Here is an 11,740-nt window from a genome sequence, read left to right as displayed (position 1 = left end):
GCTAGTGCCTGCCAAGTGAGCAGCAGTGCTTTCTCTTCGTGGTGAAGGATTCTGAAATGACCGTCGCATTGCGGTCAGGATGAGATGAATTCTCGCCTTCTGTTTTTTCGCCTGAGAAGCACATGCAAAATGCATGAAAATGTACCTCTGTTTACTACAATTGAGAAACTGTCTTCGTTTTCAAACTTGAAACATACAAACGAAAACAAGAAATAGGACAGGACACACAACCTCCGCCTTACGCGTATGACGCGCTAGCGATGGGGTTTAGGCTTTCTAGTTGTATTCTGAGCAGTTTGACATCTTTTAACGTGTTTTTCATTTTTTGTATTGTTTCAATTAATTCACTGATCAATTACACACTCTACATTTTTTAATTAGCATCATCAAACATTGACTTTTCAATTTGAGCATTTTGACACCTGTGAACCCCGTTTTTCTAATTTTTGCATTTCATTTTCATTTTTTGCGTAATAAATTATTTACAATCATTTCATTAACTCGGCATCGTAAATCACACACGAATCAATCATCAATAATTAGAACCACAAAATTACTACGATGCTTAATTTTTTACGCAGCCCCCCGATTTTTTCCGACACGCGGTGCCGACTACGCCGACGGCTTTTCGACTGAACGAGCTGTATACGCTATAGCGTAAATCGCCTAAACACTGCAAGAAGCCTAGTGTTCCATATGGCCAATACGCGAAACACCACAGATGGCATGAACACAGGAGCGGAAGCAATAATTTTCTCCCAGTAATCCGCAAATGTTAGGCAGCTCCAGACGTCTTGCGCCTTTCGTCGATAGTTTAGTGCCTTATCATGCCACCGTCGGCGCGGCTGCAGAAATGAAGCGTTTGTTCACACCAGCACTTGAGCCATTAAGGGCGCTCTTGCAGGCGTGATTCACCCTTCAAGAGAGTGCGGTTATGTTTCGTGATGATTTTGCAGAAATAGAAATTCTTGACCGTTGGCCCGTATCTGCTGGATTCCGGTCCGATATCTGAGCGCCGCGACTTCAGTCTATTTTGAGCGCAGAATTGCAGAACAAGCAGTTTGAGCGTGAAGATTCGAGCCCGTCGTGAAGTCTCGAGTACATGAAATTGAGCGGGTGTGGATCGGGAAACCACGTTTATAGGGGCGTTCTCAAGAAGATATTTCAAGGGTGTAAGGCCTGCATTTGAAAACCAACAGGATTATCCCAGGCGGGACCACAAGTTAGACGATGCTGTTATAGGAATCCCCCCCCCCCCCTCCCCCCCAGCGGGACAGCGGGATACGAATGCGGACGAAGATCTGGCCTTCGTAGGCTTGGCTGCTGACAGCCTTTGTGTATCAGTGCGAGAGACAAGTGGAAAGCAGAATACGGCTTCTTATGACGCCCCCGCGGTAAGTCCTCTTACTTCGACATGCGGGCAGTCCTGCGCACCGTAGCAGATGATGCGCTGGCTACTCGCGAATAGAACGGAATTGAAAGAAAGTTGTGAAAGGGGAAGACGAAAAGAAAATACGCGCCTCACCGGCGCCCACAGATGTGACGACCATGCCAGCTGTGCGTGAATTTCGCGACCAGCTCCTTACTCTCCCCATGTCTATCATGATACGCTGCAGACTTCTGACCACTTGAACTTGCTATTAATTGCATCTTCGTTTGCTACCAGACAAGTAGGTTCAGGCCACGTGAACTTTATCATAAGCTCCCCAGCGCCATCCAAGTGACTGCCTATTGAATTTCTTCTCTGAGGTGCTCTGTGTGGGAACATTTATATGCTCCCGATCGGCCTTACGTGCGCCTGCCCAATTCCTCCTCCGGGGACGCCACCTGGAGGTCATTAGCTTCGTAACGAGCCTCTCGAACAAAATTTGCTGATTGTTCGAGAGGCTCGTCGCGTCACCATCATCACACGAATTTGAAAATCTGAGGACTAAAATGTTCAAGTACCCTCCATCGGGTTATCATATGAGATTATACTTACCCGACCCACTCTTCCGCCTAAATCTAACCACAATCCACATAATATTCCCCGCTAATCTGACATAATTCATTTTCTGAGGTGGGCCTAATTGGAAAATTTTAATGGTGCATTTAGAATATTTGGGGGGGGGGGGGACAACTTCCTAATGCTACCGCATTTTCTTCTTCAGGAATGTGCTTACATCCTGAAATCACTCAAGAAGACAGGGGCACCGAAAGAGATGGATGCACTATCCCTGACTGTCACAGTCACAGACTGTCCCTGTGTTCTTGAGCGCTTTCATGATCTAAACATGGCTAACCAACTAGCCCAAACGCTGCTGCTTAGGAATGTAGTTAAGAAGTCTCCAAGTCATTTTCTATAATTAATGCTCTGAGATGAACTAGATGAATGTCGACACCCACATCCTAAGTCGGCGCGTTTTTCTTGCTGTGCTGCTGCCGCAGTCGAAAGGTCCTTTTTGACTTTTTCATCTCACTGCAGATGGCGCACTCTCTGACACCCATCCCTCCGCCGCGTCCCGACTTCCCTTGGCGGCCACATTGCGAAGAGAGCGCCATCTGCCCCTGGGGAACGACACCGCATGGCCCGCCTCCAGTGAAGCGACCCTGCTACGCCTCGATCCGGCGAGGCCCTACAAGGTGGGGCGCCACTGTACCTTTATTGCGTTTCTAAGCCGCAGGCTACTCGGTTTAATGACGAACTTTGTAGGCGCAAGCTTGAACAGCCTCCAACTAGCCCAGCTTTCTACCATGTATGGTAGTTTCTGTTGTATGGCAGTTTTTTTTTGCTCTATTTTTTGTTTTTTTTTGTTTTTTCCTGCTTTTCCCATGCTCGTGTGTATATCTTACAATCCACTTCCTGTTTGGGCCTGTGCAAAGGCCTACAGTATTGTTAAATAAAAAATAATAAATGTTGAACTACTCTGTTTCACCTCGAAAGCAGGTAGGGGTATTAGTTCCTACGGGATCACCGGAAGTGTGACCGGAAACGCCTGTCAGGTGATCAATAACTAGAGTGCACGGTTTAAGGAGTACATTTATTTCACAGAAAATGTCGTCACTCCAGGGAAAGCAATTATTCGAAAGGTGTGCCTTTCTCAGGTTCTAGCCGAATCACCGAAACAGCCATGATTTTCAGTAATGACGGAGGTGAACATGTAGGCAAAGCCGTGATTCATTGAGCAAGTCGGAAGATATGTTTATGATGGCGGTTTGTACAACTGTGTGATCATACATTAACGAGTACAGCGCTTACACATTGCAGCTGAGACGTGCGGTACTAGGCCGCACGGAAAAAAGATCCCAGAACGATACCAGTAGTCACGATGCCACGCAAAAAAGGTGGAGGAAGGGAACCCATCCTCCCCTACCCCATTTTTTTACTCTGTCTTAGCTGCGCTAAAGTGGGATCTTTCACTAAGTCTAGTAATAGGCATATTGTAATTCAACCCAGTCGAGCTTAGAAAATAAGTGCGTCTCAGGGGCAGCTGCACACTTGTGTTGTAAAGCATCGCTCTATTGCAGGTTGCCGGACATCGGTGCCAGTGTCCCTCCACCAGAGTACTGGGCGGAGGGACGTCAACGAGGGAAGGGCACTCCACAGCGGGAGCCTTGGTGCAGAGCATGTCAGGTATGCAGCGCGCACTGTTCTGCAATGTTTTTAATGCGCAAGCGTTTCTTGGCTCGTGAGTGGTTTGAACGGAAGCTGTAGACGGAAGTTGTCGACGAAATTTTGTGGATGAAAGTTGTCCGCACGAACTGTCGATCACAAGTTGTACTGGTAAATGAAATAAAATGTAAAAGTTTGTTAATTGATTGCAAAAGTTGATTGACGGTTATTAAGCAACGTATATGAAATTAAATAAAAGCCAAGAAATTAGAAGTAAAAATAAAGATGTAGAAATGAAAATTAGTAGTAAAAATGAAAAATAAATTAGAAGACTAAGAATAAAAGAAAGAAGCAAAAATAATAATAAAGGAAAATAAAAGAACACAAAGAAACGAATAAAGTTAAAGATAAAAATACTTAAAAATAAAAACACATAAAAATTAAAAATGGAGGGACAAAGATAGGACAGAGGAAGGAAGGCTTTCTCATTTCCGCCCTTAAGCGGACTGAACTGCAAATTTTGGCAACACACTTGCAAGTGCAGAGGTTTTTCTAGTACCGAAATAATTAACGCTATAGCATTAGGAGGGCCATAAAGGCGAAAACTGTCCGGCCTGGGCGTCTGTGTGAAGCCTGCAACTGCCAACCGTAGCAGGCGACAGGTGGAGAGAAGGAAATCCCCCTCTCTACATTTAGGGGAGAGGAGAGAGAGGCCCGATCGAGAATGACTAAGCAAAAATCAATCGAAGAAGCAATTACGAATAAAAATGGAATAAGAATAGCCTTAAATTGGAATAGAACAGATCAGGAATAAAATCATAACCGGAATACAATTATAATCAGAATTCGAATATAGTCAGAACTGTAACTGATTAATGAGTAAGAGACAGTGCAATCGCAATTGGAATAGAATCAACGAATAGATTAGGGAGCAAAAGGAAAATGTTTATCGCCCCTAAATTTTTGTTCCGAGTTTTAATGGAGGGCCCTAAACCGATTGGCGTATTTTATTTTTTGTTTAGCTTCAAATTAGGTTTGTAAAGGGCGAAAGCAGAGGTTGTACTTTACAAAGGACGAAATGTGACGTCAGCGCGTTGACCACAGAGTCAAGAAACGACCAGTCGGCGTCGATCTCGTGCAGCACATTGGTTCAACGCGTCAACTTTCCCAACATGCAGATGGGGGTGCCCTACCAAAAGGCATGAAATTTGTTTATTTATCTAAATATTTGTTATTTCACTCGTTCATTCACTCATTCATTCATTTATACTCTGAAACTTCTGTTGAGGAATCCTTACAGGCGAGAGAAATCGCGAGAATAGAAGCATAACAAATAGACGCACCAAAGTTTCACGTCGCTCTCTCTAAAATGGGCGTCTAAAGAATGTGCGAAATGATGTGCATACTGGCTTCTAAAAGCACAGGCTTGAAAGTTTGTTACACAACTTAATGGCACCTGGCAAAAATGAATAACGCAGCGCGTAGCATCGAGGATTCTAAATCTGATCACCTAATTGTTATTATTTCGAGTACCTCTATCAGGACCTTGTGCATAGGTCTTTGTGAAGAAATTTTATTTTACTGCGAATGCTCTAGTTCACGAGGCCTAACCGACTCGCCGAGTTTATGTGAAGCTTGATCTTCACGGTGACCTTGCCCAACAATAAATAAATAAGCATTGCTGCGACTGGGGATCGAATCCGCGGTGGAGTGAAGAGATCAGCTTCACTGGCCCCTGCACGAGAGCACTATGCTATGAGTCCTGTCGCGGACGCCAAAAAAAAGCTGCCGCGGTGGCTGAGTGGTTACGGTGCTCGGCTGCTGGCCCGAAAGACGCGGGTTCGATCCCGGCCGCGGCGGTCGCATTTCGATGGAGGCGAAATTCTAGAGGCCCGTGTACTGTGCGATGTCAGAGCACGTTGAAGAACCCCAGGTGGTCGAAATTTCCGGATACCTTCCCTACGGCGTCCCTCATAGCCTGAGTCGCTTTGGGACGTTAAACCCCCATAAACCAAACCAAACTATGCTATCGCCGCCACAGATCACGCCTCGTGTTAAACCGCAACACACTCTCGAGATGTGCAATGAACATCGTCTTCTTAACTAATACTACTATCGAACTAATATACACAATATCACGCTATGCATTGCACCGTCGTCGTCTTCATCAACTAACACTACTATCGAACCAATATCGTCGCCAGACATGCCGAGGACCCAGCAAAGCAAAACCATGAGCCAACAAGGCTAAACACGGTATTTCGCATGTCTACTCGGTTTGACTACGTTAAAACCCTACCACTTTTTTTTATTGTAGTAATAAAAAAAATAAACTTGAGTGTCCTTCTGTCTGTAAGCGAGTAGTATAGTTTGTGTTGCTCTGTTTGTCGCAAGGTTTCCGCTCCTATTTTTTGGCTCAACGTGGACGCCGTTTTTCTCAGGAAGCCCGGAAGAAAAAGCTTTCACTGGCGTACACATTATTTATTGGTAATGGGCTTCCTGCTGCCGAGAAACAGCCTGGGCGAGCCCGGCGCCAACCCTCTGAGGAAACCGAGAAATGATTGTGCGCGTGTTTTATGTATGTGTTAGCCTTTTTTTTTTGCTGACGAAGATAGATTTTAATGGCACAAAGGCAGCTTGGCCAAAAAGCTCCATTGCACAGTATATTTCGGCTCCACAAGGCGTGGTCAAGGACATGTCTTCCAAGCATTTCACCCCAAAGGAGCAGAGCACCAGGCCAGGGGGAAACTGGCACCTGTTTTGTCACCGGTCGGCGCCCAGGGGCACTCGTGATCGAACCCCACACCTTCCGGATATGATGTTTGCCTTTTTGTTAATAGTGGGCACGTGTGTGATGTACTAAGAAAATACTGAGAACCAAAAAAGGGGGACAAAGAGGAGAAGGCCGGAACGTGGCGTGAGGCTTTGTGACTGAGACTGTGCGTACATGCCAATAAGTGCTTCGATGAACCGCAGTTTTAGGTTTGCTATGCAACTATGACATTTGCGTTCATTTACTTGCGAGCTAACGGTTGTCATTGCAGCTTGTGTATAATAAAAATGTTTGCTTTGTAGTCACTAGTAGCTACTTGAACTATTGCCATCTTTGCATTAGGCAAACCAAATTAGGTTCTTGTTTCTAATATAATGTGTGTATGACGTACCGTTGTTGCGTTTGTTGCATAAAACAATCAAACATTCAAGAGAGCAAATTTTAGGTGATATTTGCTGCGAGTTATGGAATAAAATATTATGTAATTATCGGAGGATATTTCTGCAGCATTCGTTGCCCTTGCTTCTAACATAGGGCAGAGAGGTGAAGGTGGCAGTAGTTTTCTAACAATTCCCCGAACAAGAATTTCTCTAAGTGGAAAACTTCAGCTTCTTCTATTTTTAAAACAAGGAAATGTATTGAATGTGTAAATTTATCGTACCTACACCTGCATAGTTCTGTACTTCCCACTTTCCGAGAGTTGGCTCTACGAAGTCGCCCCTCTTCTTGTAATTATACTCAGATTATAACCCTGTCTTTGAGCAACTCACATAACGCAGTTTTTCTCAGGCTCTGCTTAACAAGAAAGTACGAGCATTGTTGCTGGTCTTAATTGTTCTTTAGAGAACTAAGAAATACCAAACGTGACAAGTAAAAACGTGTAGGCAGTGTTTTTCAGGCAGTACCCACTGCTGTTCCGCCCAAGGTCTTTGTCACTCTGCAGTTTTTATGGCTTTACAGACGCGGCCATCTGGAGCTGGTAGCCATAAATCGCGATCCTGATATGACACCCTTTTATCTTCCTTACAGACGCGGTTGTGGGAGCTGAAGAAAACATGTCTAAGCCTCATGACTCAGATTCGGGAGGAAATCGTTCAGGCCCGCCTCGCCGTGGTAAGTTTGCGCGAATTTTCTTCGATATTCGGATTTCATCACCGGTCAGTATTAGACACCACATCATGCCTCATATAAATTGCATCATCTCAGAAAACCGTACGGTAAATAATACCGTTATTTCTTATAGCGAAAGCTCAACTTTACTACCAAAGCTGCAAAAGCCGTTGCATCGCTGAAGCCTAACCTTGAATAAAAAAAATAAGTAAAATGAATGCTGCCGCGACTGGGATTCAAGCCCGCGGTGACGCGAATAGATGACCTTCACAGGCCTGTGCACGGAAGCACTATGCACCATGTTGTAAAACAGCACTATGGTATCGCCGCAGTCGATCACGCCTCGTGTTAAACTGCAACACACTCTCGCACTGTGCGTTGCACGTCGTAGCCTTCATTAACTACTACTGGTTTGGTTTATGAGAGTTTAACGCCCCAGAGCGACTCAGGCTATGAGGGACGCCGTAGTGAAGGGCTTCGGAAATTTCGACCACCTGGGGTTCTTTAACGTGCAATGACATCGCACAGTACACGGGCCTCTAGCATTCCGCCTCCATAGAAATGTGACCGCCGCGGCCATGATTTGAAACCGCGCCTTTCGGGTCAGCAGCCGAGCACCATAACCACATCGCCACCGTGGCTGGGCTCATCAACTAATACTACTATTGAACTAATATCGTCGCGAGACGTGTCGACGGCCTAGCAAATCAAAACCATTAGCGAAGCGAGCTAAAGACGTGCTTTCGCACGTTAACTCGGTTTAACTACGTTAAAACTCTACCACTTTTTTCTAAATTTGTAATGCATCGCTAATTCCTTACGTGAGATGTGTTAAATAGCTGCTGAGCACAGCAGTGTCCCGGATTAACCGTGAGCCTATGTTCTACGATAGACTTCGTAATGTCTCTTTCGCTCTCCTATGGTGATAATGACTCTGATATCACGTAAAACGTCTGGTAAATGGCAGGTAAAACGTGAACCTAGATGAACGCTCTAGTATTTTGCTGAGTAACAAAATTAACTCATGTACCTGGGCACATCACCGCCGGTCACCAGTCAGTTCCTCTCAGAGGATTTTTATGATAAAAATTTCACTCCTGTGTGCCCTATACATGAGTCGGCTAGACCACAGGTTCCCACCGCTTCACTGGCATCTAGCATTTTTTTAATTGGTTTTTGGGGAAGGAAATGGCGCAGTATCTGTCTCATATATCGTTGGACACCTGAACCGCACCGTAAGGGAAGGGATAAAGGAGGGAGTGAAAGAAGAAAGGAAGAATAGGTGCCGTAGTGGAGGGCTCCGGAATAATTTCGACCACCTGGGGATCTTTAACGTGCACTGACATCGCACAGCACACGGGCGCCTTAGCGTTTTGCCTCCATAAAAACGCAGCCGCCGCGGTCGGGTTCGAACCCGGGAACTACGGATCAGTAGTCGAGCGCCCTAACCACTGAGCCGCCGCGGCGGGTGCATCTAGCATACACTTCGCACAAATACCCTCAGCGGCGCTTAATATCACCCATTTTAAGACTATGTAAAAGACTATATTAGTATTATATTATTATGTAAATTTTTTATCCAACTTTTCTTTTCGCTTAGGGATTCCGTGTCTTCGGTTAAAAAAGCAAACGTGCTCCAAATTAAAGCTCCCTCCCCGACTCTCGGTTCGCGCTGCAGCCCCGTAAGAAGTGACTCCAAATTTAGTGTTCTCGACCTTGAGTTCGTGCCGCACGAGATCTGGCACGAGTGGGCCACGGAATCACGGTTGGGAGCTCGTTAGCGTGACGATCCGGCAGTGATATTGTTCTTACCGAAAGAAGAAGAGCCACAAGGCAGGCCGCCTCTTCTGGCGCGCTGCCGGAACGTGCTTCAGCCGTCCGCGGAAGGCCCGCCGTATCAACGGCGACACGCATCCGGGTCCTTCTTTGTGTCTGCATTGTCAGGCGCCGTGTACATACTACGCTGGAGCACTTAATGCCCGGCACGACCGCGGCAGCCGCATGCTGCCGCTCGCGAAGGCCCCGACACAAGGACAACCCTTGTGCCTCTTCCTGCTTGTCAGTCACTCCGCGGAGGAAGTCAGGGCGGGGCCTGTGTGGCTCTCCTCGCTGCAGTTGCGTCAAGAGTCACGTAAGCTGCAGTGGGCCACGACATAAACACACAAAAAAGAACTGTTGCCTTTTGTTTTTAGTGCCGCGATGTCCGCGCCACTTGTCTGTTCGCTCGACGTTGCCACATCTGCTGGTCAAATTGTATGCATGCTTGATGGACACAGGCGTGCAACACAGCGAGTTTGCGCTGTACCCTATGTTGTCTTACGTAACTGCCGTGTTGTTTGACTAGCATGCCACATACTGGTTGGACACTAGCCGCCGCATGGCACTCAGGCAACATTGTTTCTTCGTCCCAAAAGATGATGCGTAAATTCTTCACGATCGCATGCAAGGAAGTCGAATGATCTCGACAGGAAATTTTGTCGCCGTACTCGACTCGTTGGCCACGTGAGCACTTTATCTTCACTACCAAAATAACCACAGCCTCGAAGGCATTTAGGCCATCGTCCCGCATCTGTCAGCGAAGCCCTCGTCTGCTGTGAAAGGGAGGGAGAAATTCCAAGGGCGAGCTGAGCGGAGCTGCTTCCAACACTCGCCGTACCCCGCTTCACGTCGGCAGCAGATCGCTGCAGAACACGCAGTACAGTCTGACGCAACCGTCGAGGAATTTGCGTCAACAAGTGGGTCCCCAACGAAGGGCGAAACCCGATACCCGTGGGGAAAAGTGGAGCGGGGCTTTTGTTTAGACTGGGCGCGAGTCGACGGGGCGGAGTTCTCGACAGGCTGTACAGCGGAGAAGGCGTGGGGCTCGTCTGCACCACGAGTGACGTGCTCATGTGCCTCGCTGAGGTTGCGCGAGCGCTTTGGAAATGCTCGGCTCTTTGAGAGGACGCGCGTGTCAACGGCTTCAGTCGGATGAGCTGCGATGGAGCCCTCGCGCAAGGGTTGTGCCTACTTAAGCGCCTTTGCATCGAGCGTTATGGAATAAGGAACTGTTGGGCACAGCGCTTGGCGCCAAGCTGTCAGTCCTTTTCAGGGACCTGAAGCACGTCGTCTTCATCGGTGGTGGAACAACGCGACGAGACAAGCAACACAGGCGTCCTAAGCTATCTATTGTTGGCCGAGCGCTTTGGCTGGAATTCAAATAGAGGTTCGAATAGTCTCTCTCAGATCATGAAAGGCAGTTCACCAATGCATCTAAAGAGAAAAGTGTAAAGCAGCTGTATCTCGCCGGTACTCACCTACAGGCTAACGAAAAAGGTCCAGCTCACGGTAAGGACAACGCAGCCAGCCATGGAAAGAAAAATTATAGGTGTAACGTTAAGAGACCGGAAGCGGCCAGAGTGGGTGAGGGAACAAGCGCGTGTAAATGACATCCTAGTCGAAATCAAGAGGAGAAAATGCGCTTGGGCAGGGCATGTACTGCGAAAGCAAGATAACCGCTGGTCCTTAAGGGTAATAATAATAACTGTTTTTTTTTGGGGGGGGGGGGGAGGGAAATGACGCAGTATCTCTCTCATATATTTGGGCACCTGAACCGCGCCATAAGGGAAGGGATAAAGGAGGGATTGAAAGAAGAGGTGCCGTAGTGGAGGGCTCCGGAATAATTTCGACCACCTGGGGATCTTTAACGTGCACTGACATCGCTTAGCACACAGGCGCCTTAGCGCTTTGCCTCCATAAAAACGGTGTGGATTCCAAGAGAAGGCAAGCGTAGCAGAGGGCGGCAGAAGGTTAGGTGGGCGGATGAGATTAGGAAGTTTGCAGGCACAGGGTGGGCGCAGCTGGCAAAGGCCAGGGTTAATTGGAGAGACACGGGAGAGGCCTTTGCCCTGCAGTGGGCGTAGTCAGGTTGATGATGATGATGACAATGAAATAGATGAGACGTTGCTCAAACAGGCAACCGGCTCCGCGGTAATTCTGTGCTTCAGCTGGTGCGAGCACTAGCTCCCAGGGAAGCGCAGAGAGCAGACAGTGCCTAAGAGGGTCAGTTCTCGCCGCCCGGCAAACTCGTCAATGGGAAGCATCGTCACAAAAACGAACGGCGACCGGTGAGCCTTGTCAAGAACTTACGCGTCAAAAAATGGCGGGAGCGACCCTGTTGTGCCCCAGTTACGGTTCTCCTCTCTCTCATTCAGAGGAGTGTACACAGTGCGAGGAGACGAAAAGAGAATGCAAGGAAAGAAAAGAGAGGGCTGTGGGGGGGCAGT

At 47.4% G+C, this 11,740-nt stretch overlaps 1 protein-coding gene across 1 annotated transcript in view; it reads left to right on the top strand.

Annotated features, from left to right (window-relative positions):
- The first annotated feature begins 1,025 nt into the window (after window positions 1-1,025).
- LOC144133293 (uncharacterized) overlaps window positions 1,026-11,740 on the top strand; it is a 411,732-nt gene continuing 401,017 nt past the window's right edge. The window contains exons 1-4 of the mRNA XM_077666273.1: window positions 1,026-1,394; window positions 2,465-2,622; window positions 3,508-3,613; window positions 7,395-7,478. Coding sequence (XP_077522399.1) covers window positions 2,465-2,622; window positions 3,508-3,613; window positions 7,395-7,478 — 348 coding nt within the window. The 5' untranslated portion in view covers window positions 1,026-1,394. The remainder of the gene's footprint in view (window positions 1,395-2,464; window positions 2,623-3,507; window positions 3,614-7,394; window positions 7,479-11,740) is intronic.

This window comes from Amblyomma americanum, chromosome 5 (assembly GCF_052857255.1).
Source record: "Amblyomma americanum isolate KBUSLIRL-KWMA chromosome 5, ASM5285725v1, whole genome shotgun sequence".
NCBI classification, from domain to species: Eukaryota; Metazoa; Arthropoda; class Arachnida; order Ixodida; family Ixodidae; genus Amblyomma; species Amblyomma americanum.
Note: the sequence above shows the minus strand (reverse complement) of the source record. Positions and strands in the feature narration are given on the sequence as shown.